The following is a 24952-nucleotide window of genomic DNA, read 5'->3' as shown; positions in this document are numbered from 1 at the left end:
TGAAAGTGGTAGTTTGGAACAGATTCATAGCAGTGAGGGTGATAAGAATTGGTCACATTTGGGAGGTATTACAGAAGGTAAAACCTTTAGTATCTCCAAATGGATTGGATTGTATGGCATGAGAGAAAGGGACAATGCCAGGACAACTGCAAGTGTGTGTCCTGAGCAACTGGAAGATGGGGTTGCCATTTCCCGAGATTTTTTTTTTTTTGGCCAGGGCTGGGTTTGAATCTGCCACCTGTGGCATATGGGGCCAGCGCCCTACTCTGTTGAGCCACAGGCTCCACCATTTCCTGAGATTTTTAAGACTGCAGAAGGAACATGGGTTTATATTTGACGAGAGGTGGTTATTAAGATTCAGCAGTGGACACGTTAAATCTGAGATGTCTACATACATACAAGAGGGAACTACAGAGTAAGTATAAATCTAGAGCTGAGGGGAACAATCTGAACTGGAGGTGTAAATACTGGAGAGTTTTCCATATATAAGATGGTATTTAAAGCTATAAAACTGAATGGAAATTTACTGAAACCATGATGAGTTGAGTGAAGGTGGGTGATGTGCTTGAAAGTTAGGCAAGGTTATTATTATAAAAGACGTTATATTTCAAATGAGCTTGGACTTTGCCCTGATAGAAAGTTGTTGAAATCAGCAGAAATATGCAGTCAGGCTTGCTTCAAACAGACTTGCTTCACGATACTGGTAGAAGAGTGAAGGAAGGATTAGAGGCATACAAACCATTCAGAAGGCTATTACAAAGTTTAGGGAAGAGTTGTCACACAAATGTTTCTCCAATCTCTGTACACATTAGAGCAGACATAGGATGGGACAAATATGAGAAATATTAAGGAGGTAGAATTTGTAGGACTTAATAGTTGTTTGGTTATGGGAAGTGAGGACTAGGGAAGAGTTGAGGATAATGCCCTAAGTTCTATTTTCAATAACTGGTGCATGGTGGTCCCATTTACTGTGACAGGAAACATGAGAAGGGAAAAAGATCTGGAGATTTAAAAAAATGATGCTAAATATTGGACATAGTAAGTTTGAGATGCCCTGAGGATCAGCTAACTCCCTTTGGCTCTCAAAGTGATCCCCTAAGTTAATTTTATTTATCTCATCCATGTGGGAAGAGTATTCACTGAATTAATGAGCACATATATGGCTTGACATTATATTCCTTTGTGTAAAATAACTTATTATTTGGATTTTTAGAAACTGGTTCACAGAAGTGTACCTCATCGCTCCAGTTTCCTCTCCAAACTTCTGATCCCTCAGCTTTCTAACACAAAATTGAGTCCCAGACCATTCAAAGCTAAATGCCAAACTTAGTCTTATAATTAATTTCTTGAGCCATGATAACCTCTCTCAGGTGGCTATGTTGAACAGCAGCAACCCAGCCTCTTTTACCCTGACATTCTCATAGCAACAAGTAAGTGTACTGTGTCTTATTTTTTTTTAATCCAGGACATGTACTTTATTTATTTATTTATATTTAGAGACAGAGTCTCACTTTGTCACCCTTGGTAGAGTGCTGTGGCATCATAGCTCATAGCAACCTCCAACTCTTGGGCTTAAGTGATTCTCTTGCCTCAGTCTCCTGAGTAGCTGGGACTACAGGCACCCACCACAAAGCCCGGCTATTTTTTTGTTGCAGTTTGGCCAGGGCTGGGTTTGAACCCGCCACCCTTGGTATATGGGACTGGCGCCGTACTCACTGAGCCACAGGAGCTGCCCCATGTACTTTATTTCTATTGTTATAAAAACTTTGAAAAAGAAAAGTAGAAAGAAAAACGTGTTTTTAATTTAATCTTTTGCTGACACCTAGTGCTGGAACTCTGCATATTTTGTTACCTGCTCTAAATAAGAAAAAATGTAACATGATTTTAAAATTGCCATGAGTATGAAAAAGAAAATAGTGATCTATTTTGTCAAACGATATATATCTTATCTTCATATTAATTTTTCACATGATTTCCCACATTTAAATATCAGCCTTTTAGAGGTATCAGACCCTAGGCTGAATTCTTAAACATCTAAGAGGTTGAGGCAATTTATATTTTCTTTTTTTTTTTTTTTTGGCAATTTATATTTTCATTCTTGATTACCTGCAGGGGAAATCCCCGGGAGGACATGGAGGCCCAAGTAGATCAGGATCTCTCTCTCTATAATTTTCAAGAACTTAGGATAAACCCTCCTTGGTAGTTGTATCAGATGGAACTGGAGTCACAGTGTTTTCAGAACCACACCTTTCAACTATTGAAGAATCCTCAATTTCACAGTAAGCATTTATATGAAACAGCAAAAGTCTAGCCTTGTGTGTAGTTAATATAAGTTATCATTTATGAAGAAGAATGAATTTGTAAATAGTGGGAGGGGAAGAACAATTGCCTTGGCATGAAATAATTGAGGAGAAACAGGACCAATTAGCGTAAGTATCATTAAAAAGTTTAAACTATCTGTGGTAACTAACACATGGAGGCAGTGAAAGTACTCAACAGGATGACAGAAGTATTTGGAGGTGTAATAGCTACAGATGCAAAGGAAGACATAAAAAACTGTAAGGTTTGTGAAAATGAATGTAGCAGTACTCCTTCTAGAACCTGCATCTACTGGCTGTGTGGACTTAGCCATATGAGCCTGTTTCCTCATCTCTAAGCTAGAGATGATGATAAGAATGCTTGCCTTTTAGGGTTACTGTAAGAATTGAATTATTCCAAAAAGTTCTAATACCTGGCAAGTGCCTAATGAACAATAGGTGTAGGGACTGTCCTGTCTGTCACAACCAGGATATAAGTTGTAAAAGATGCAATTAGTAACTACAGTATTAAAAATAATTAGGCTTACCTCATGCCTCCTCCCATGGAGTTGAATGTGGTCCCAGTGGCAAGAGGAGGAGGATCCCTGTTGTGAATGTTCCAGAACAGTACTTTGGGAGATAACTGTGACCACCTCAGCTTCAGCACCAGATGTCGCAGATGCAAGGTCAAGTGGCCCCTGGCAGGTTACAGAGAAGTTCTTCCAGAAGGGATATGAAATCTGTAAGAACAATCACCCTTGCAAAAGGTCAGAGAAACAGGAAAAATAAAGTCCAAATTCTTTTTTGTGTGTGAAACAGACTCTCACTCTGTTGCCCTGCCATGGCATCATAGCTCACAGCAACCTCAAACTCTTAGGTTCAAGAGATTCTCTTGGCTCAGCCTCCCAAGTAGCTGGGACTAGAGGTGCCTTCCACAACACCTGGCTATTTTTAGAGATGTGGTCTCACTCTATCTCAGTCTGGTCTAGAACTCAAGCAATGCCCCTGCCTCTGCCTCCCAGAGTGCTAGGCTTACAGTTGTGAGCCACCATCCCCGGCCTAAGTCCAAATTCTTTAACACTGTCTTACTATTCATTTATTTTCCTATGCATTAAAGAAACAAAATTGCTTTCCATGGAACAAGATGGTTAATATAGCACAGACTCTAGGGTCAGGATAACCTGATTTAGAATCCAAATGCTACCACTAACCAGCTGTTTGACCTCCCACAAGTTAACTTCTCTGAGCCTTAATTCCTTCATTTGTAAAACTGGGAATAATAATAGGACCTAACACTTAAGGTTATTTCCAGGATGAAATGAGATGATGTGTGTAAACCACTTTGTACAATGCCTGACAAATATCTGTAATCAATAAATTATCATTATACCATTAAATCATCCAACTTGCAACCACATCAAATAAGACTTTGGTATTTGCTATTTGCACTCGTCTGGCAATTTTGCATGAATTGTAGTAATCTGGGGAGCATGCCTTTAGCTTTCTAAGGTTCAAACCTGATCATAATAACCATTTGTTAAACACCTACCAGACATGTAGGTGATTTTTCTTACCTAATTGTCACAACACCTGAATAAGGTACATGCTATTTTCCCTTTACACATGATGAAAGGAAGGCTCAGAGAAGGTAACTTGACCCAGATCACACATGCAGCACAGCCAATAATTGAAGCTGGCCTGGATGCCCCAGCCCCTACTTTTGCTCAGTGCAATGTACTGTCAGACCTTTAATAAAAACACCTTTCTGGGCTTCCTATAGTCTTCAGAGGAAAGGTGAAACCCTTTAGCGTACCACCCAAGGCTTTTCCTTATAGATCTCCAGCCCCTACCAACCCATCTGGCCTCCTTGTCCACTCCCCAGTCACTTTCTCTATGAAGCCTTCCCTGATGCCTTTTTCAAGTCTCCCAACACACCCTGGTGATATATATATGATAGGACTTGCTATGCTGTTCCATAAATGTTGATTGTATTGTTTGCATTCCTTAAATGTACTAGCAAAGTTCTTCGCACAGAGGAGGAATTCAATAAAGGTGTGATAATAAATATTGAGCAGGAAAGACCCAAATAAAGTCCTACTGCTTTACAGAATATTGGCATTAAAGCATTGTCCCTAGGCCAGCAGGAACAGGTTCCCCTGGGAACACAGAAATGCAAATTATTGACCCTAACCCAGACCTACAGAATCAGAAACCCTGAGGGTGGGAACTGGCCATTGATGTTTAACATCACCTCCAGGTGATTCTGATGCTGTGAATCAGGGGTAGAGCTATTATTAATACAAATTCCTTACGTGGATTTGGTACTTAAGAGATTCCAGAACATTTTCCTAACAACTTTGAAATTAAAGATTAAATGAAAAGAGGAAAATGATGAAGCAGCTCAGATCGGAGTTCTGAGCACTTCCTCAAGTAGGTGGCGAGAGTTACAGGAGTATTTTTAATGTTTTAGGAAGGCACGGCATTTCCGAAGTGAAAGAAGCCACTTGCAGAACTATAATGATCCCATTCTTAGTTAAGAAAAAATATTTAACTCTCATAGGAAAAAAATCATTGTGAAAGACACCAAAATGTTAATAGTGGTTGTCTCTGGGTAGTGAGATTACACCTTTATTTTATGATTTTTGCAAAGAACATTATTTTTTTATAGTGAGAAAAAAGATAATAAAGGTATAAAGTTACTTCTCTGTACCTGGGGAAGCTGACATGCAGAATCAATGGCTGGTTTAGCTAAAGGCAGGATTTGAAAGGGGAGATGGAATCTTAAAGGACAGAGGATCTGGAAAGAACCCAGGACAATGTAGCTGACATCAATTTAGGGCTCTTAAACCATTAAAGTAAGAAGAGTATCATCTCCTCTGAAGAGACACTCTCCAGAATATTTCTGGAAGCAAAGAGCTAGAACATCACTGACTCAAACTTTTTCATAACTCAAGGACAACTTCTAGCAAAAGAGAGGGGAATGAAAGCAAGAGGGTTAACTTGGAGAATGGAAGTGAGGGTAAATTATCCAGGAGAGTTAATGCCTCCAGGGTTTCAACTGAAGGAGATAACTTGAAGGCAAGAAGAAGGAAATAAGAGCAGCAAGCAACTGGTGCCTGGGGCAACCGACCTAGCACATTAAACTTGCACCAAACTAATCTTGTAAAAATGAGGTTACTGCTTTGTAATTTACATCTTCTGCATATGGTGTATATCCTAAGATTTCTTCACAGTCTGGTGAAAATTGCTTTTGTTCTTTAAAATAATGCCCAAGCAATAGTTACTTTGGAGAGGAAGTTAATACAGAATTAAAGCAAAAGTTCTGAAACTCAAGGGCATGATCTCTGGAGAAGCCCTCTACTTCCCCTTTCCTCATTTTTTTTTTTTTGAGCCTTGGGAGTAGAAATTGTTATTTGAGCAGTTTACATTCATTGATCAGTTAGTATTTCAGAAGGCTAAATGTTTTGAACAGTTTCTTGTTTACTCTTCTACAGTTAGAGACTATTATTCTCAACTTTATACATGAAGAAATGGAGGTGTAGCTGGCAAAAGGCAATGTTAGAACTGAATATGAAGCCCAAACTCCTTCTAAAACATTACCCTTTATTAGTTAGTCCTGGAAATACCCTAAAGGAAGTAACAATCACTATAAAATGGTAAAATTAGTCATACCTATACTGAGATTATAAAGTAAGTGATATGGTCATACTGCATGGTGGGAACATGAATTGATGTGACTTTCCTGAAGGACAAGTTGGTAATATTTACCAGAGGAATTTTAAGTGCAAGTGCCCTTTGTTTTCATTATTGAAGTACTAGAAATTCACCATAAAGGTTAACTGGCAGTGGTGTAAGTCTAAGACATTCAGTGTAAAGAACTAAAAGAGGGGAGTCCTTCGGAGGGGAGTTGCTTAAATTATGGTGCAGCCATGAAAAATAAATAAAGAAGGTTTATATATTCCAAAATGGAAAAATCATTATGATTTAGTAAATTTCTAAGAAGTAGGTACAGATAGTATGCATAATATTATTGCCTTTGTAGTACAGTAATTAAAAAATACATATAGAGAAGTTTCTCTTAAGTCCCTTGCCCACCCTGAGATGGGAATCACTTGTTCTTTTCTTGCTAATGCGTTTGCGTTCCCTGTGGATTCTGGTTATTAAACCTTTGTTGGAGGCATAACCTGCAAATATCTTCTCCCATTCTGAGGACTGTTTGCTTTACTTACTATGTTCTTGTACCAGAATGTTTATTGCAGCCCAATTCATAATTGTTAAGTCATGGAAGAAGTCCAAGTGCCCATGGACCCATGAATGGATCAATAAACTGTGGTATATGTACACCGTGGAATATTATGCAGCCTTAAAGAAAGATGGAGACTTTACTTCCTCTATGTTTACATGGATGGAGCTAGAACATATTCTTCTTAGCAAAATATCTCAAGAATGGAAAAAAAGTATCCAATGTACTTAGCCCTACTATAAAACTAATTTATAGCTTTCATACAAAAGCTATAACCCAATTACGGCCTAAGAAAAAATGGAGAGAGGGAAGGGAGGGGAGGGGAGGCTGGGTGGAGGGAGGATAATTGATGGGAACACACCTACGGTGCATCTTACAAGGGTACATGTGAAATTTACTAAATGTAGAATATAAATGTCTTAACACAATAACTAAGAAAATGTCCTGAAGGCTATGTTAACCAGTTTGATGAAAATATTTCAAATTGTATATAAAACCAGCAAATTGTACCCCATGACTGCATTAATGTACACAGCTATGATTCAATAAAAAAAAAATACATATAGAGGCCGGGTGTGGTGGCTCACACCTATAATCCTAGCACTCTGGGAGGCCGAGGCAGGTGGATTGCTTGAGCTCAAGAGTTCAAGACCAGCCTGAGCAAAAGTGAGACCCCATCTCTCCTAAAAATAGAAAAACTGAAGCAAGAGGATCGCTTGAGCCAGAGTTGGAGGTTGCTGTTAGCTATGACACCATAGCACTCTACCCCATGACAACAGCTTGAGACTCTGTCTCAAAAAAAAAAAAAAATATATATAGAAAGTGGATTGATAGATACATTGGCATATACATAATGTTTTTTCCCTGAAAGGAAATGCAAGAAGCTATGAACAGTAGATAACTTTGGAAAGAATAACCGAGTCATTATTTTTGTGCCATTTGGAAATATTTGGGCTCTTAAAATTTTGTTTTTCCGGCTTGGCGCCTATAGCTCAACCGGCTAAGGCGCCAGCCACGTACACCTAAGGTGGCGGGTTCGAATCCCCAGCCCGGACCCGCCAAACAACAATGACGGCTGCAACCAAAAAATGGCCAGGCGTTGTGGCGGGCGCCTGTGGTCCCAGCTACTTGGGAGGCGGAGGCAGGAGACTCGCTTGAGCCCGGGAGTTGGAGGTTGCTGTGAGCTGTGAGGCCATGGCACTCTACCCAGGGGGACAGCTTGAGGCTCTGTCTCAAAAAAAAAAAAAAAAAAAAAAATTTTGTTTTTCCTATGTTTTCCCTTAAAAAATGTAATACTTCATTAAATCTTTAAATAAAACCCAAATAGCTAGCATTTATTGAGGCTTCATAATGTTCAAAGGACTGTGCCAAGCACTCTACCTGTATTGCCCTATTATATTCTCACTTTAAATTTTCATCTCCTTTTTACACGTGAGGAGTTAGAGGCTCAGACAGGTTAAATCACTTGCTTGAGGTCACACAACTGCAAGGTGTGCGGTGGTACGATTTCAATGTCCCTAATTCTGCCTAATTTCAGAGCCCTAGGTCTCAGCTTCGAGGCCACACTCTTCTAATTGGTCTTTATACTCTCATCTCCCTATTCAAAGTACACTGGCAAACAACTGGAGTCTGATGAGATACTGTATTTGAAAATACTTTTCTAAGTATAGAGATGTTTGGAGAAGGTGGGCAGGGACAGGGAGTTTGTTTAAATTAAGCAGATCTGTCCACTGACCCCTAGACAGTGGGATATTGTTTTTTGATGAAGTGGAGATCAACAACTTTCTTTTGTTCCTCCTTTAAAAATATTATAAAGTTATATTTACTCTCTTCCTCATAATACAGGGGTCCTCAAACTTTTTAAACAGAGGGCCAGTTCACTGTCCCTCAGACCGTTGGAGGGCCAGATTGCAGGCGGCCCCAGGATGAGTCGGCTGCTAAGCAGGACAGGCAGTGGCGGCAAAAACGCCTGGCGGGCCGGATAAATGTCCTAGGCGGGCTGCATGTGGCCTGTGAGCCGTAGTTGAGAATGCCTGCCATAATACCTGATCATTGTTAAAAACTAAAATGATATAGTGAAATAAAGTCCTTTCATAATACTCCTTATCTATAATTAATTACTTTGTTTCGTATAAATGAGAACAACTTTTAGTCTTTTGCTTTTTCAGCTTTACAACATATTTTGGCCATCTTTTTAAATCAACATTTATAAATCTATTATACTTTTCTTTTTTTGTTTTTTTGAGACAGAGCTTCAAGCTGTCCCCCTGAGTAGAGTGCTGTGGCATCATAGCTCACAGCAACCTCCAACTCCTGGGCTCAGCGAGTCTCCTGCCTCCATCTCCCAAGTAGTTGGGACCACAGGCACCCGCCACAACGCCTGGCTATTTTTTTTTTATGTTGGTTGCAGCCATCATTGTTGTTTGGTGGGCCTGGACTGGATTCGAACCCGCCACCTTAGGTTTATGTGGCTGGCGCCTTAGCCACTTGAGCCACAGGTGCCGAGCCCTGTTATACTTTTCTAATAGTTGCACAGTATTCGATTTTGTGAATATATGTATATAATTTTAAAAACCATCTAATGAAGAACATTTAAGTTACTTACAGTTATTTGCTTTTCTCATCAATGCTGTAATGAATATCCTCCCTAAGAAAGTTTAGAAGGATCTTCAGATTGTGTGACAGTTGTCCACCCTATAGTTAATGAGAGTGCTCCAAAAGGGGTCTGTTCTGAGGGAAGAGTATGTTTCACTGTGTAGAGAAACAAATAACTCTCTCCAAAACACATTCAGACACAGTTGCCAACAGGTGAAACGACCTCAAAAAGAAATCCCTGTTTTGACAGTTTAGTAATAGAACAGAGACTTGGTGTGATTGCTCAACACTGGCTGGATCAGAAGAGGAATTTCCAGAGTCAGTTATGAGCACTGCTGGTGAAGGGCTGTGGATTCCACCAGACCTTCTGGAGACAGCTAGCTAGCCAGGGAGATGAGCAGCAAAGCTCCAAATCAGGCAACAGCACGTGTGGAAGGAGCAGTGACCTATGGGAGACTCATAACTCATAAACCAAACCTCTTCCAGCAGAGGGCAGTGCCTCAAATATCAGGCAGGACCCAGGCCAGCTGGAGCCAGAGCTGGGGACTTCGCTAGAGAGATTGCACCAGCGTGTGACCGACGAGAACTCGAACTAAACTGTCCTTTGAATACTGTAAGTGACACTGGGGAATCCTCAGGGAGGGACAGTGAGACCTCACACGACAGTGATCTGCCGGTGTTCTAATGTCTTAACAATTTGGGTTGGGTAATAAATCTTTTTTTTTTTTTTGTAGAGTTTAGCCATTTAGGGCGTGTAAGTAAGAGAATTTGGGATCATTTTAAGTAAGCTGGCCAAGTCTGTCAGGTTTCCGGGTGCAGGCTTGAATCAAAAAGGACTCTGTGGATCTAACACAAAGTTTACAAATAGAAAGTTAGAAAAATGAAAGAAATGTTAGAAGGAACAATTTTATCTAAAAATAGAAACTAAATGTCTAAAACTAGGGTTGTTATTTACTTTTCAGCATGATGGATGCCCTTTACAACAAAAGTTTAACATGGAAGAGACAGCCATGCAAACTGCTATGCATGCAGATATCGAAAATGAAAAAAAAATTAAGCCTGTAAACCTAAGCCATTTCCAATCAACTCTTCCCTGAATATTGGTTACCTTTTGTGCTGTGTAGTGGGTTGGAATCAAGAGACAAAGCTGAGTAGAGTTACCATAAAATCTATTTCCAAGCCTTGTGATTAAAACAAAACAAAGCAAGAGTGACTTTGGTATTTGCCCGAGGAGTCAAGGCAGGTTTGCCAGATGATAAAAGTAGTTTGTCGGGCACGGCTAAAACGCACCACTTACAAAATCAGAGCAATACCTCAGTCTAAGGGGAGTTTGCATTTCTCAGAAAAATAAGCAAGGGTAAGAAATACCAGCAAAGACAGTAAACTTTCTGGGCTGATTTGGTTTCCCTGCAAGTTCTAGTCCAGGGGTATCTGACGTCCTCTCGGTCGCTAGATTATTAGCTGGCAGTCCGGCACCGGCCAAGGAGCTGCTCCAGTCCTCAGGCCCGGCTGCGGGAGGCTGAGAGGCCGAGGGGCTTCTGCAGGTTTGAGAGTGGGACGGTCAGCAGCAGCTGCGGGCGGGAAACGACGGACGCTGCTCACGGAGGCCCTTTCCGAAGGCCACAGTCCGACAGGACACTGTCCCCGGCCGGCTCGCTAGCTCCGCAGGGCGCGGCCCCAACGCTGCGAGACTCTCCCCGAAGAGGTGGGGCTTTCCCCACCGGAAGTGATCCCGTCCAGTCTCGGGGAACTGGGGCACCTCAGCGAGTGTGTCGGGGAAACCCTTCCGGGTGTGTGCTGGGGGGGTGGGGGGTGGGTGAGAAAAAAAAGAGGTGGGTTAAGCCTGGAGGCCCTGCGGCCGCCGCCGCCGGACGGCCCCTGCCCGTTTCCCCTCCGCGAGCAGTCGCGCTGGGGCCGTGCTCTGACAGAGGAGCCAGCGGGCGGCCATGGCCTTGGCGTGACAGAGCCTCCCGGGCGGCCGGGCGGGTGCGGACGGCAGGGTAAGCGGCGGTGACGGCTGGGCGGCGGCAGCCGAATCCAGGTGGGAACTGGGGGGGGCGGCAGCCAGAGCCGCTATTTGGGGGCGGGAGTCAGGAGGGTAATGTGCGCCCCTTTCCCCTTCACAGGCCGGACGACCCCCGCGGGACCCGGGGCCCAGAGACCCGCCCGGGCAGCAGTGACAGGAGTGGAGCCCGCAGGCCTGGGCCGGCTCGGCAGCCCGAGCAGGAAGCGGGGTCCCTGGGCCCCTTTGTGTGAAGGGCGGGGAAGAGCGCTGGGCAGCCCCTGGCTGCGGGGCGCCTCCAGCCGCGGCTCCCACCCCTTCCCTCCTAGGGGCACGCTTCTCCTCCCCACCTTCGCTGGGCTGCTCTCAGGCTCGCCCTCCTCCCCACGCCCCCTGCCTGGGCTTCAGTTCCTATAGGAAGGGTATTACCATCTCATCTCCACCCACCCTGACACTCCGCTGTTTCCCCTCCCCCTCCTTTAACTTCCTCTTCTTCCCCGGTTGGGCCCTCTGCTTCTCTGCACTCTCCTCCCCAGTTCGCAGATTTCCGCCCACCTTCCGCCTAGTCTAGCCTTGCTGCAGCTAGCGGGGTGTTATTTTCCCCCGGTGTGGTAGGAGTTGGTGAAGGTGAGACTCATGAGGGAGTACAAGGTAGTGGTGTTAGGGAGCGGAGGGGTTGGCAAATCTGCCCTTACTGTGCAGTTTGTCACCGGGACTTTCATTGAGAAATATGATCCCACCATTGAAGATTTCTACCGCAAAGAGATCGAAGTGGACTCTTCCCCCTCCGTGCTGGAAATTCTGGACACCGCAGGAACTGAGCAGTTTGCCTCCATGAGAGATCTCTACATCAAAAACGGCCAAGGTTTCATCCTGGTTTATAGTCTGGTTAATCAACAGTCTTTTCAGGTAACCAAACCAAGTCTTATAATTTGTTGGAAGGGGGTGTGGTAATCCTACATCTACTTCTGGTTTGCTTGAACCGTGAGTTAATGACTATGTTTAGCTTTTTCAAGTTAGACATGGTGCATTCTTGAGGTTACTCCTGGCATGGAAAAGTATCGGGTTGTGTCTGTAGAGAGTACTAAAGTAACAAACGTCAACAAATATTTTAAAGTTATTTTTAAGTCAAAGAAAAGTGAAAGAGAAATAGGTCAGTCGGTGTATATTTAGACTGGAATAATAAACTTTTGAAGTTGCTTGCTCAATTCAAGTATTGATTAACTTACTCAACGAAACATCGAGTAGATAATCTGGGGTAAATGGATCACTTTGGAAGGAAAATTATTTGGAGCCCATTATCTGTTGCACAGATTAAGTCCTCTATATCTGCCGCCCCTTCCATCCCTCTCTCTTCTTTCTTACAAGTTCCTCCACTAGATTTATAAATCTTAGTGTTGCAAGATGAAGAACTCAAGACCTGGCTTCTAGGCATTTTACTTACTTACTTGGGGCATGTAGAATAAAGAGAGGTTATTAATTGAAAAGACTTGTACCTAGAATTAATAACCAACAAAAATCAAGAATGACTCTTTTCAGTTGATCCAAATTGTTTCTGCTAACATTGCCTGTTATATGGAAAAGACGTGTGGACTTGGGAACGCTGAACGAGTGCAGATTTCTTACCCTGGCTAGTTGGTTAAACTAGATGTAGTTCGATTTCCTCGGAAAATCTGTCTTGTCCTTCACTGGGAGACAGATTGAAAGTTTAACGTTATTTTAAGAGATGCAATAAATGTTGCTATTTATTCCTTGAAAATAAATAACCTCATATTGACCCATTATATTGACCTTCATTGATTTAGGAAATGGATATTTTTCTGCATTTAAAGGTATGCACTTAATGTTGCTTACTTAAGAGACCTTAAGTGCTTCAGCCAATACGATGTGCTAATTCTACTTTTTAAAATAAAGTCCTATAGTGAACTTTTCCAGTAACCTGATATAGCAACTTCAAGGATTTTTTTTAAGATAATAAGTTCTGGGTAAAAGAAGTTTTAAGCTTAAATTCCAAAGCATTAGTATCATAAAAGCATTTTACCCAGAAACTACCAAAGTACTAAAGGTGCTGTTTGACGGGGATATTCTTTCTAAAGGATCCTCCGGATATTTGTTATTCTATCAGCTTACTGTCCGGAGGCTGAGTGTCTTTCCAAGGGTGTTTCCATAAGATATCCACTTCTGTTATAGACATAAACTGGAATTGAAAAACTGTGCCAGTGTTTCAATGAAGGCTTAGTCTTTTGAGCCCAAGTACCATAAGTTTGGATTCTTAGCTGAACTTGTGTTTCCATGAAGACAAAGGGAAAAGAAGGTGAACCTAGGAGACTGAGTTGATATATGATCAAATCAAATTGTTGCAAATATCTAGTGACTGTATTTTTAAAAATTTTCACAGCCTCTTGTTTTTTCCTTTGACCCATGTATAAATGTTCTGTTTACTATAACTATCCAACTTAAAAACATGTTTTATATTTAAGGCAAACCTTATAAGTTATGAAGAATCACAAAAAAATTGTGATTTTTTTTTTTTAGGATTAAATCAATGATACTGTCTTAAATTGGTACTTTTCCCCCTCCAAAACCTGATGCTACTGCAGAATTGCTAAGACTCTTTTACTTCTGTAATTAATTATAACTACTTGGAAAACATTATACATGTGAGGGAAAAATCAAGCAGTAAAAACAAACATAGGCAAAGAAAAGTATGACTTCCTCCCACCAGATTCCCCCTGCATCGTCCTTCCAAGTAGTTGCTCACAGTTAAAATAGTTTCTAGTGTATTTTAAGGTGTTTGGTTTTACTGAAATAAAGGCACACCATTCAATTTAAAATAAAACATTTAATTGTATTAATATGTTTTTATTTTTGATATTCTAAGTGTTACATAGGGTCCCCCCCCCACCTTAACACACTTTCTCTCAAACCCTCTTGCTACATGGCTGGGAATGCATAGATGCTGCAATTCTGTGCTAGGATAACAGGTGTACAAGAAGTGATGACAAGCAGGCAGGTTTAGGGAGATGGCCAAACATCCTCATATATGAACAGATTAATCATATTTAGGAACTTGCTTTTTTAATCAAGATGTGCAGGGGAAGTGATTATGTGAGTATTAAGATTACTGTGCAACCTATGTTTTATATTCTTGACGTAAACCCCACAAGTAGGACCTGTGGAAATTATCTAGCTCCTATATCAGTTGACAAAATGCCAACATTTTCTCTGTGTGATTTTATTTTTAATTAAGCTGTATATACTCAAAGCTGACATTTTGTAATGTTATAATATTGATATTATGGTTTTGCAAATAGCATTTTTTTTTCTCTTTGTGATTGTTTGAATAGGATATCAAGCCAATGAGAGATCAGATTGTCAGAGTGAAGAGATATGAAAAAGTCCCACTGATCCTAGTGGGAAATAAAGTGGATCTGGAACCAGAAAGAGAGGTTATGTCTTCAGAAGGCAGAGCTCTTGCTCAAGAATGGGGCTGCCCTTTCATGGAGACATCGGCAAAAAGTAAATCAATGGTGGATGAACTTTTTGCTGAGATCGTCAGGCAAATGAACTATTCGTCCCTGCCCGAGAAGCAAGATCAGTGTTGTACAACTTGCGTTGTCCAGTAAAAAAGATAACCTCAATCATGGCCATACCGAGCAGGTTAGTCATTGATGGAACTGTATGTGCCAGATAGTATTTTGGTTTTGATCAAATGTGACAAAAGCTGGTTAATATTGATAGACGTGGCAGTATCTCAAATTTATTTATTTTTAAAATAACGTTTTCTTTAGTACAAAATAGTAAATATTAAATGAAGAAAAAAATTTCAAATAATGATAATGAAAAGGAAGGTAAGAAATTGCCTGTATTTTCATAACCGAGATTTTTTAAAATAAATTAATTCTCTGCTTTATTAATAACATTTCATTGGATTGATTTAAAGCACCTTTTCTCTGTTTTTCTGATTTAGCACCAAAAGTGCAGAGGAGAGCATTCCATAATAATTTCAGAAGATGATTCGTTTTGCGATGTTTTCAGCCCTTTTATGTTTTTACATCTCAGGCAAGAGAATTGCTATAATTAAAATAATCAATTTACTAATCACCCAAGTACTTGATTTAACAGGATGATTATTTAATCAAATTCATCTGTACCTTGCATTGGAGGCACTTCAGTGACCTCTGATAATAACACATTATACTAGTACATGTACCTTGACTTCATTATGAATATATGGTCCACATGAGAATCTGGTTAAATCATCTGTGCTATATTAGAAGGAACAATCCCAAGCACAGGAATCTTTTTGTTCAGCTTAATAAATAATGGAATTAATAAAAACAATAAGCCTTACAGCCTTTCGTTAAGTTAAATAACAGTTTTTTAAATGAATGAGGTTTTTTTTAAAGTACAGGTATATAAAATTTACTGAGCACTTACAACAAAATTATTTTTATTCATATCATGATCTTTCCATCTAGGTTATAATTGAGCAAATAGTCTCACTTAGGCAATAACACTTAGATAATAAAACAACCAATATTGTGGATGACTGAGAAACCACAGCAAATGCCAGACTAGCCTGACAGTATCAGGAATGAAATTGATCTTCCTGAGCCAAGGCTGACCTCGAGTCTAGGAGGCAGTGTTGTAAATGGCAACAGGCATTTCAGATCACAGTGATGATTCCTAATCAAAGGTCTGGCTTTATATGTGCTCCCTGGAGAAAAGACTAACGGTCCCTAATTTATCTTTTCAGACAAGGTTTCCTGTCAGATAGTGTCATCTTTGGAAATGAAGAATGACCACAGTGCTTTATTCAAAATGCTTTCACTCATCAGCCTTTAGCATACCAGAATATGATGAAAACTCATTTATTTTCTTGTGTCTAGATGCATCTGTTATGTTACGAAGTCAGTGTTCAGACTGTGCTGCAGCTTATGTTTGGTTGATAGCATTGAACTTGCAGCATAGCCTTTTGAGAAGGGGACAAGCGTATGGCTTGAGTCCCAGGTACTTGCTTCTGTAATCGTGCTTCTTAAATCATAAACCAGCTTCCAGTTTGAACAAGTTTTGTGTGGTGACTGCATCTTTATCATTATGCTGTATTTTTTCTGACACTTTTAACTGAGCAGAGGACATACGTATACACATTTTGTTTTATCATCTTTATAAAAAATTAATGAACTCCCACAAAATGTTCCCATTTTTTTTTATCATTTATGTAGACAACTATAGGAAGTAAACTGAATAAAATTGGTCTCACATGCAAAGGGGCTGGCTGTCTCAGCCTTATTGGCAAATGGATAATTTCTAAAGCTATTTTAAATCTTTTTTATTCTGAAGTATTTCATTTTGTAACTTTTTGTGATCTGAATTATTGTTAATCTGTTTAGTTACCTATAGGGATGAGTATATAGATTTTTTTTAATATGTCAAGCCAACTATGTTTATTTTTTTGTCTATGTACTAAAAACCAAAAATTATTACTATTAATATCAACAATTACTCATTTTTATAGTAATGGTTCACTTGCCCTGTATAGTTTTTTGTTTGATTTATGTTCTGTAAGCAGAATACATAAATGATGGTATGGGCATTGAAATAAAATAATCAATTAGCTGAATTTCTAAAAATATTAAAGGGAACTCCTTGACTAAGATCTTTTAGAAAAGAGCTCTATGTGGTTTTTCCCCCCAACATCAAATAAGATCGAACTGAGCCTATGGGCATCTATAATCTGAAGCTAGTAAAGTTTATATAGTTCTCTTACTCACTACTGAAAATACAGACGATTTTGAGTCCTGTAGGTTGAGTTATGGAATTCTGAAGTCTGTCTCCGATCTAGATTGATGATCAGTCTTTAACACATAGAGGTTATTTGATAAATGTTTGTCTTTAATACAGTACTTTGTCCCGGTTAGAAATAATAAGATTTAAGTCGGAAAAACTACAATCATTATTAATTGGATGCTTTTAACTGAGAGGAAAAATTTATTAATGCTGTTTGCTTCTGATAATTCCTCACATTTATTTCTTAACACCTTTCAATTTGGGTCACTGGTCTCTTGCCCAATACCTGTTTATCTGCATGACTCCTCAGACTGTTTCCTCACCTTTTACCCTTTCATTGACAATAATTTTGGTGTAAGTTCAGAAACATGGCCAGATTTGTTATATACTGTCCTAATCTTGAATTCTTTACTGCCCCAAGAGGCTTACCTCAAGTGCTTTGAAGGACTTCTTTCACTGTGCAGCAGTGGTATGATAGAAACCCGAGTCAGTGTTATAGACCTAGTCTAATTTCATTCACTACACCATAGCTCTTCTGTATTGGTATAAATAGTTGGCAGTTCACTGTTTTGGTATATTTGGTATATTGAGAAAGATAGATGTTTTGTCAGTAATCCTATAATACTAGAAAAAAAAGTAAGTCACGGTGCTATGAGAGTTCAGGGAAAGGAGAGGCCACATCCAGTTAAAGCAGAGTTTCTCATCGTTCTGGGATCTTTGCTGTTTGGGGCTTTCTTGTACATTGTCAGAATTTTAGCAGCCTCTCTGGCTTCCACACACTAGATGCCAGTAGCATTTCCCTTGTCCCTCTCATTGTAACAACAAGAGTATGTTCAGAAATAGCTAAATGTCCCCGGGGGCGGGGGGGCAAGATCAGCCCTGATTGAGAACCACTAAGTTAAATGAATTGGGGAGCAATAGCATTTGGATCAGGCCTTGAAGAATGAGTAGGACTTGAGGGGATGTCAATGTTGCTAGGAGGATTTCCAAACAGAAAGAATGCCGAGGAGAGCATCATAATGTTCTGAAATACTCTGTAAAATCCCTGAAAGGAAGGGGGGAAGTACAGTCAAGTTATCTCTTAAATATAACAGTATGGTATACCCTTTTGGAAAATAGATGATTTTTCAAGGATTTCTATGTGTTGGTTCAGTATTGATGGAAAGTTAATATACAGAATGAAAACTGGGAACAATAGGTGTTCTTCATTATAGTTTGTAAGATCCTGCAAGATTTTATACCATTTTTCTCAGTGTATTATGGAATAGATTCTCCCAACTAGAGTAAATGGTATGTAAGAGTACCACACACCAGGAAGCAAACTGAAAGAACAAAGATCATTATTTATGTCAGCTCCAGTTCATTATTTATGTCAGCCTGGAGAAAAAAGGGAGATTCTTGAGTCAAGACTAGCACATCATTTCACATGGCAGCGGAATGCCTGGGATGTTAACAAAGGCTCCTGAAAGGCTAAACCATCTATGAATGTCATTTTAGTATAGCTGACTTAATACTTCTAAATATGATACAATTGATTAGCATTTTCAAGATAAAAAAATAAATATCTATAATCAGAATTGTTTCTCATCTTTTTTCCAGCTTTTCATTAGCTGTGGTATGCTGGGGATTTAGCAAATGCGGCGAGAAAATCCTCAAAATTAACTCCCATTGTGCACTTCAAAATTTCCTATTCAAGTTAAATATCAATCATCATTAAAACACTGGGGATGAATTATGTTTTAGAAGTTATGGTTTTATTAGATACTTCTTTTTTTTTCTTCCCCATTTTGCATATCATTTTGATTGGAGAAAAGGGCTTATTTACAATACTCACTGTCGTCCAGTTCACCTGGTTTAGTCAGTGTGTGGTGAAGGACTTAAACAGAGGAAGAAGAGTGTTGGACGGGTATTATGTATAATAAAAGCCCACAGTGAACCTAGGGAAAAAGGGGACTACAAAGCTACTTTGTCTTTTTGCTACCCCTAATTCTCCCAGACTTTCACTGACCTCCACAAGATTCATAGTTTGAGACAGTTCAAAGTGAACAGGTGCCTAGTTAGACCTGCTCTAGGTGTGGAGGTGTCTGGTCATTAGAATGCCTCTTTGTATATCTGCTCCCTCTTTAATTGCTTCCTTTTAACCTCAAGATTAGGTTTTTATTGCAGAATGAAATGCACATGAGCCATTCTGTTTTACTCCATTACCTCTCTGGCTTAGAATGAACCATCAGTAGAATTAACAAAAATTGCATCATGGAGTTGGAGAATTGCCACTGCGGAAGTGTTCTAGCCATACTATAGAAAAGATTCTCCTCATGGGAGTAGACTTCTCAGTGGAAGTCTACAATAAGATAATATCAATCAGAACAAGTTAAGTCCTTTCAGCTGCTGGAAAAACTTATCCAATCAAAAACATTCTCTAATTAGCCATAGTTTTAGGAATATCATATTTGGAAAAAGCAATTTAGAGTTGAAGGGGGCAGTATCTTACCTGGGTGAATTCAAAGCTAGCAGCTGGAATCAGATCACTGGGCTCATATTACTGTTTATTATTATCACTGGACATTGTCATACTGTTTGAGATTTCAGAATTGAACTCATTAATTTAAAACAGCTAATACTTTCCCTTCTACTTTTGGTTCACTATAAACATTTAGTGTGCTTGCTTTTCTGCAAGTGAGGTTCCGCGGCTATTCAAGAATTGTGTGCCTTAGGTTCAACTATCATTCTCTGACGAGTGACAGTGAGTACTTTTAATGACCTAGTCCTCCCACTGCACTTCCAGTAAGCTTCATGAGTATTATGCAAATTAGGATAGAGAAATGAAAAAAGCTATTTAGCAAAAATATAAGCTTTATCAGAATTCAGTAGGCTGTTTTGCTAATGTAACTGGCATATGAAAATGCTGAATGAAAAATGTGAATTTTTAATAAAATTCATTTTTTTAAATCCCCAGAATATTATATATCTAAAACTAGAAAAAAATTAAAAGTGATTATGATATGGTAAGTCCAGTTAAGCTAAAAAGACATTTATAAACTGTTAATCTTTTCAGGAGCCTTTGTTACCATCCCAGGCATTCCGCTGTCAAGTAAAATGATGTGTTAGTCTTGAATCAAGAATGTTCCTTTTTCTTCAGGCTGATATACATAACGATCTTTGTTCTTTCAGTTCTGTGTTTGTCTTGTATACTATTTACCTCACTTGGGAGACCCTATTTCATAACTTCCTGAGCATAATATTTGGACCATTTGTTGTATTTTGTATTCTGCCATACCATATTAGAAAAAAATGAAACCAAACAGTCAAGCAAAAATTTGAGTTAAGATTTCTTGGTGTCTTGCTGGACACTCAAGAGTGTTATAGCAATCCTTTAAGGAAAGTATTTTCATCCTTTTTTCAATGATGAAGAAACTGGACTTAAGCTTAAATAACCAGTGTCTTAACCTTAATGCAAAAAAGGTCTTAATTTTAATTGTAAAAGATGTGTATATAATCATTTTTAAAGAGGTAGACCTTTGTTCTAATGTGTTTAGTTGACAGAATTTCAATAACTATGAGCAAAGTGATGTTCTTTAAAAGTAATTGTTTTATAATAGAACGGCTAATAAAGTATTCACTCAGGGTCTTTGAACACTTAATAAAAGTGTAGCTGTCAAGTGAAATTAAAATTATGCATTTATAAACATTGATAGAACCCATAGATGATCTTAAACTGGTTTTACTTGGCATTCTTTCATAGTTGCTGTTCTTTTGTTTCTGACTTTGTGATAACATTTTTTATCTTCCACGTTAGAAAAACAAATACAATTCCTTCCCCTAGAAGCTATTTGGTGATTCAGCACAGTTGAAGGACATTGTACTTGTCAGAATGATAGATTCTCCCCACACCAGTATTAACTGGAAGGGCGGAAATCTATCAGCTGTAAGAGCAGAAACTAAGGAATCCCAGTCACAGGAGAGGTTCCTGTGGTAGGAAGGATGCCCAGAAAAAGGGCAGAGCAGAGTAAGAAATATGAATTGTTCAGGGCACCTAGTAGGTGCTCAATATGTAGACCTTGAGGGAATCACATTTCCTTATTTTAAATTCCCAAAAGACTAAATTTAGAAAATGTCTAGTAGACTGTCAGTTAAGTCATTATTAATATGCAATTAATTCCAGTATCATTTCCAGTTAAAATATGAAGAGATAAAGTTCAAAGTAGAGGGAACATTTGCCATAACTTTTCTTTCTATTGAGAGATAATTTAAACCAGTAAGAACCTTGTAAGTATAATACAAGTATAAAATGTAGTAATATTATAAAAATAAACTAGAGTGGCTACACACACACAGTACATTATATACAATGCACCATTACTGTGTTTCTAATTCTTAAGAACTTTTCAGGGCTACAGAAAATTACCTTTTTATTTAAACTAACAGTGAAATTCCACCTTAAGATTATTATCATGTTACCATTTCTGTGCATATATAGATATGTTGTCAGTGTTCTCTGTTTAAGCCATAATCTGTATTTCTACATTTTTATGACATTTTCATCTTAATTACAGATAAAACTCAGAGGAAATTTGCACAGATGCTGCTTTGGAGAACTTTACAACCTGGGTTGCAGAACTGAGCCTTGGTAAACCTGTCTCTATTACAGCATGTTGCCATACATCTAATTAAGTGCATAAGGTCTTTGGCCTTCAAGATCCATCGACCTTAAACAGGAATGCTTAGCACGTTTACCATATGTTTAAAATCCTTTCTTTATGAATCAGTCCTTTTATAGCTTTCTAAGTTCTTATTGATGGCTAATATGCAAGGGTTAATTTTTAATATTTTAATTGATTTCTTTAATCAGTTTCTCAACTTGTATTTATTAAATACTCAAACTCAGTATTACCTACTCAATGCCTTTTAAAAGAAAGTTATAATGGAGAAAAAAATTGAGCCTTAAACAAATGGTTACTTCTGTATATTACCTCGTACCAGTGCTTCATCCTATTTGTAAAATCTTTCTCCTTTAAGTGATTGGTTAATACTTTGAGACTTTGTTTACGTGTGGCAGTGTTGTAAAAAGAAACTAAAGATCACATTTTACCTGTACGGATGGGATATCCCTTTTCTTCAAGTGCAGTTTGTGATATGTTTTTCTAATTAACATGTTCTGAAAGTTACAATTCATATTTGAAATTGACTGTAAAGCATTTAGGTGAAGAGTTAAGCATTCAATTCCATTAGGTTTTCACATGTGTTAATCTCATTTACCGCATTGAATTGCGGCAGTAACATTTTCCTTTCTGTGAAGTTCTAAATTTAGTTATGACCTATTTAGCAATGCCTTTGAAAAGGGATATTGTATCCATGGTAAATTAATTGTATACTTAAACAGAGATAGCTCAGCTTTTGCCTATCAGGCTTGTAATTGACATCTAGTAGACTTCTGCACATGTAAAATTGAATTCAAATAAAATCATATACACTTTCTAGTTCTTAATATTTGTCTTTCTAAATAATAGTTTAAAGCAATATTTGTTAAAGTTTTCTTGCACTATCACAATTGCTTTTTAGTTATTTCTCAAGAAGCATGTTTGTAGTAGAGACAAAAATCTGTAACAGGAGGAAGAATAGCGCCAAGTCTCTGGGCTACTTTATTTTTGCAAATGTGCTTTCTAATAGCCATTGCCTTCCATGTTGTTTACCTAATCAGCACATTTTGTCTGAATACTTGAACATTTTAACAGTAACACAGGTATAGAAACAAATGAAACTTATAAAGAGTAATCTTTTGGTTCAGTTTTAACACCTTGACAATGAGCGCTTTTTCTAGCAATGATTTTTACATTGTGTAAGTTTGACAGTATTTTATTGTTGGGTTTTTATTTGGTTTTAGTTGTGTGCTTATAATTTGCAGAAGTTAGTAACTGCAGCTCACCTACTGCACCAAAGTTCTCGATTTTAGGAGCCCAGCTTTAGTCATTTGAACATGTTTCTAAATAAAACAAAATAAAAAACCAAAACTATACTTTTGATCTATAATAATAGCTCAATAACTTTGTCAAGGAAAGCTCTAATATATGCAGTGATGATTTATGGAAGGGTGTGGCAATTTTAAATTTATATTGTGTGTGATGTTCAAATAAAGAGATATCTACATTCACGTGATTTATTGGTCAGCATGACCATTAATTATTGAGTAGAAATTGATTAAACTTTGATTTCCTTTTTTTAAATGGTGTTGCATTTGATTCCTAATCAAATTCCTTTACAGTGAACTCTTGTACTTAAATTTTGAATTTTATGGTGAGATTGTAAGGGTAGAGGCAATTGAAACATTGTTCCTTACTTATTTATACATTGCTTGAAATAAACAATTTAAGTTTGCACTTTAATATCAAATTTAAAACCAAACACTTATTTCAAAGTAGGTTAAGTGATCATGGTTCATCTTTATTAGTTTTGTGAAATTATAAAGGAATCAAATAATTCATAATGATTTAAATTTTCTTCAGTTTATTGATTTTTTTATATAGTATTTCTTTCCTCTGGATAGTGTTCTCTCTCTCTTTCCCTCTCCCTGTCCTCCCTCTCTTCTTTCTCCCCTCTTCCCCCCTCTCCTGTCCCTCTGTCCTTCTCTCCCTCTCTGTCAAAATTACAGAGGTCATTGTCATTGACCTCAGCAGCAAATTTAACTTGAATTCACTTAAGATTATAGGAATCAGGGGAAAGTGATTTTAAAGGTGGTTTCTCCAGCACATTTTAAGAAAAGGGACCAAAAGTTATTTTAGCTTCCTCAATAGATTGCATGTTGCTTATTAGGATAATAAATTAATATTAAATGCAATATATGTCTTGTCTTTACTATGGCATCTGTTTAGGAGTTGTTCAAATCACTGCAGTAGGGCTCTGCAAATAAAATCATGTAACCTATTATCATGGATCTAATGTACTGTAACTTTATCAGTGAAAGGTAAAATCTCAAATAACAAGTACAAACATTGAACAATTACCTATAAAGATTTGTAAAAGTAAAATTTTTCCAATAGATTTCATTCTTGTCATTTTGTAAGACAACCCTGCAGTCCACCTGTTTGTAACTTTTTTAATAAAATAGACATCTGTATTACTGAGGTTGGTTTCTCTGGTTATTTGGTATACTGCTTCATGTTCTGGATCTTTTAACTTATAAATCTTTCTCACAATGGAAAATCATTACTTTTTAATCAAAAGGATTATATGTATTGAACTATATGTTTAAACTGAAGTTAAACATTTGCTCATTTATTTCTTCAGTCACCATTCTGCCATATTTGGGGGGGAAACTGAGATATATACTCTAAAATATAATATATGATCAATTTGAATAGTTTATAAGTAAAATAAAAGTAAAAATGTTACAAATAATGGGTGAAAAAAGAGCTTGACTCATCTGCAGAAAATGGCCCACTACATATTTGATGGCTGGGAATTGTTTATGTATAAAATGTTTAAGACAATATTAAGCAATAAAATTTGAAATGCCAAATAAGAATATCCAATACAATTATCACTTTTATCCAGTGAAAGGTTTTGTCAGTCACTTTAATATACTGCCTTAACTCAATATTTTTTTAAATTTAATTTCAGACTAATATGAAGGTATATACAATTAAGGTTACATTGTTTTCATTTCTAAGGTAAAGTCCAAATCATAGTTGAGTCCATTACCCGGAAAGTGTACTGTATACCGACACATAGTTCCCATTGGGTGGGAACTTGCCAAACCCTCTCCCCCCATCCCCTTCTTGAATTTGAATTTTTCTCTCAATTGTTGTTAATCTACTAGTTTCAAATTAGTCTTGAGTACATGTGATGCTTGTTTTTCTATACTTGTTTTCGGTGATACTTAGAAGAGTATTTTCCAAATCCATCCAGGTTTTTCAAAAAGATACAGAATCTGTGTTGAGTACCTTAGATGCTCTCTTTTCCATTCTTATGATACTTTACTTAGGAGGATCTTCTCCAAATCCATCTAGGTAAATAAAAAAGGTGTGA

General features: G+C 38.1%; 1 protein-coding gene across 2 annotated transcripts; it reads left to right on the top strand.

Moving 5' to 3' along the window:
* The first annotated feature begins 9653 nt into the window (after positions 1-9653).
* On the top strand, positions 9654-24048 carry RAP2C (RAP2C, member of RAS oncogene family). 2 transcript variants are annotated; one of them, XM_003796952.3, is made up of 4 exons: positions 9654-9748; positions 11262-12046; positions 14485-14797; positions 21484-24048. In XM_003796952.3, exons 2-3 carry the CDS (start codon positions 11774-11776, stop codon positions 14761-14763), a joined length of 552 nt encoding a protein of 183 aa, XP_003797000.1. In that variant the 5' UTR covers positions 9654-9748; positions 11262-11773; the 3' UTR covers positions 14764-14797; positions 21484-24048. The 2 variants fall into 2 exon arrangements, with proteins under 2 accessions (XP_003797000.1, XP_023373155.1); XM_023517387.1 differs by lacking the exon at positions 9654-9748 and adding an exon at positions 10953-11135.
* The last annotated feature ends 904 nt before the right edge of the window (positions 24049-24952 follow it).

Source organism: Otolemur garnettii, unplaced genomic scaffold (genome assembly GCF_000181295.1).
Source record: "Otolemur garnettii isolate 467f Iridium unplaced genomic scaffold, OtoGar3 scaffold00109, whole genome shotgun sequence".
Taxonomy (NCBI): Eukaryota; Metazoa; Chordata; class Mammalia; order Primates; family Galagidae; genus Otolemur; species Otolemur garnettii.
The sequence above is the reverse complement of the archived record's forward strand: the minus strand, read 5'-3'. Positions and strand labels throughout refer to the sequence as shown.

Bases quoted from the DNA above. Each gene is read 5' to 3' on its own strand.
- RAP2C (XM_003796952.3), top strand. From the start codon at position 11,774: ATGAGGGAGTACAAGGTAGTGGTGTTAGGGAGCGGAGGGGTTGGCAAA. The intron at 12,047-14,484 runs GTAACCAAACCA...TTGTTTGAATAG, and splicing joins TTAATCAACAGTCTTTTCAG to GATATCAAGCCAATGAGAGA.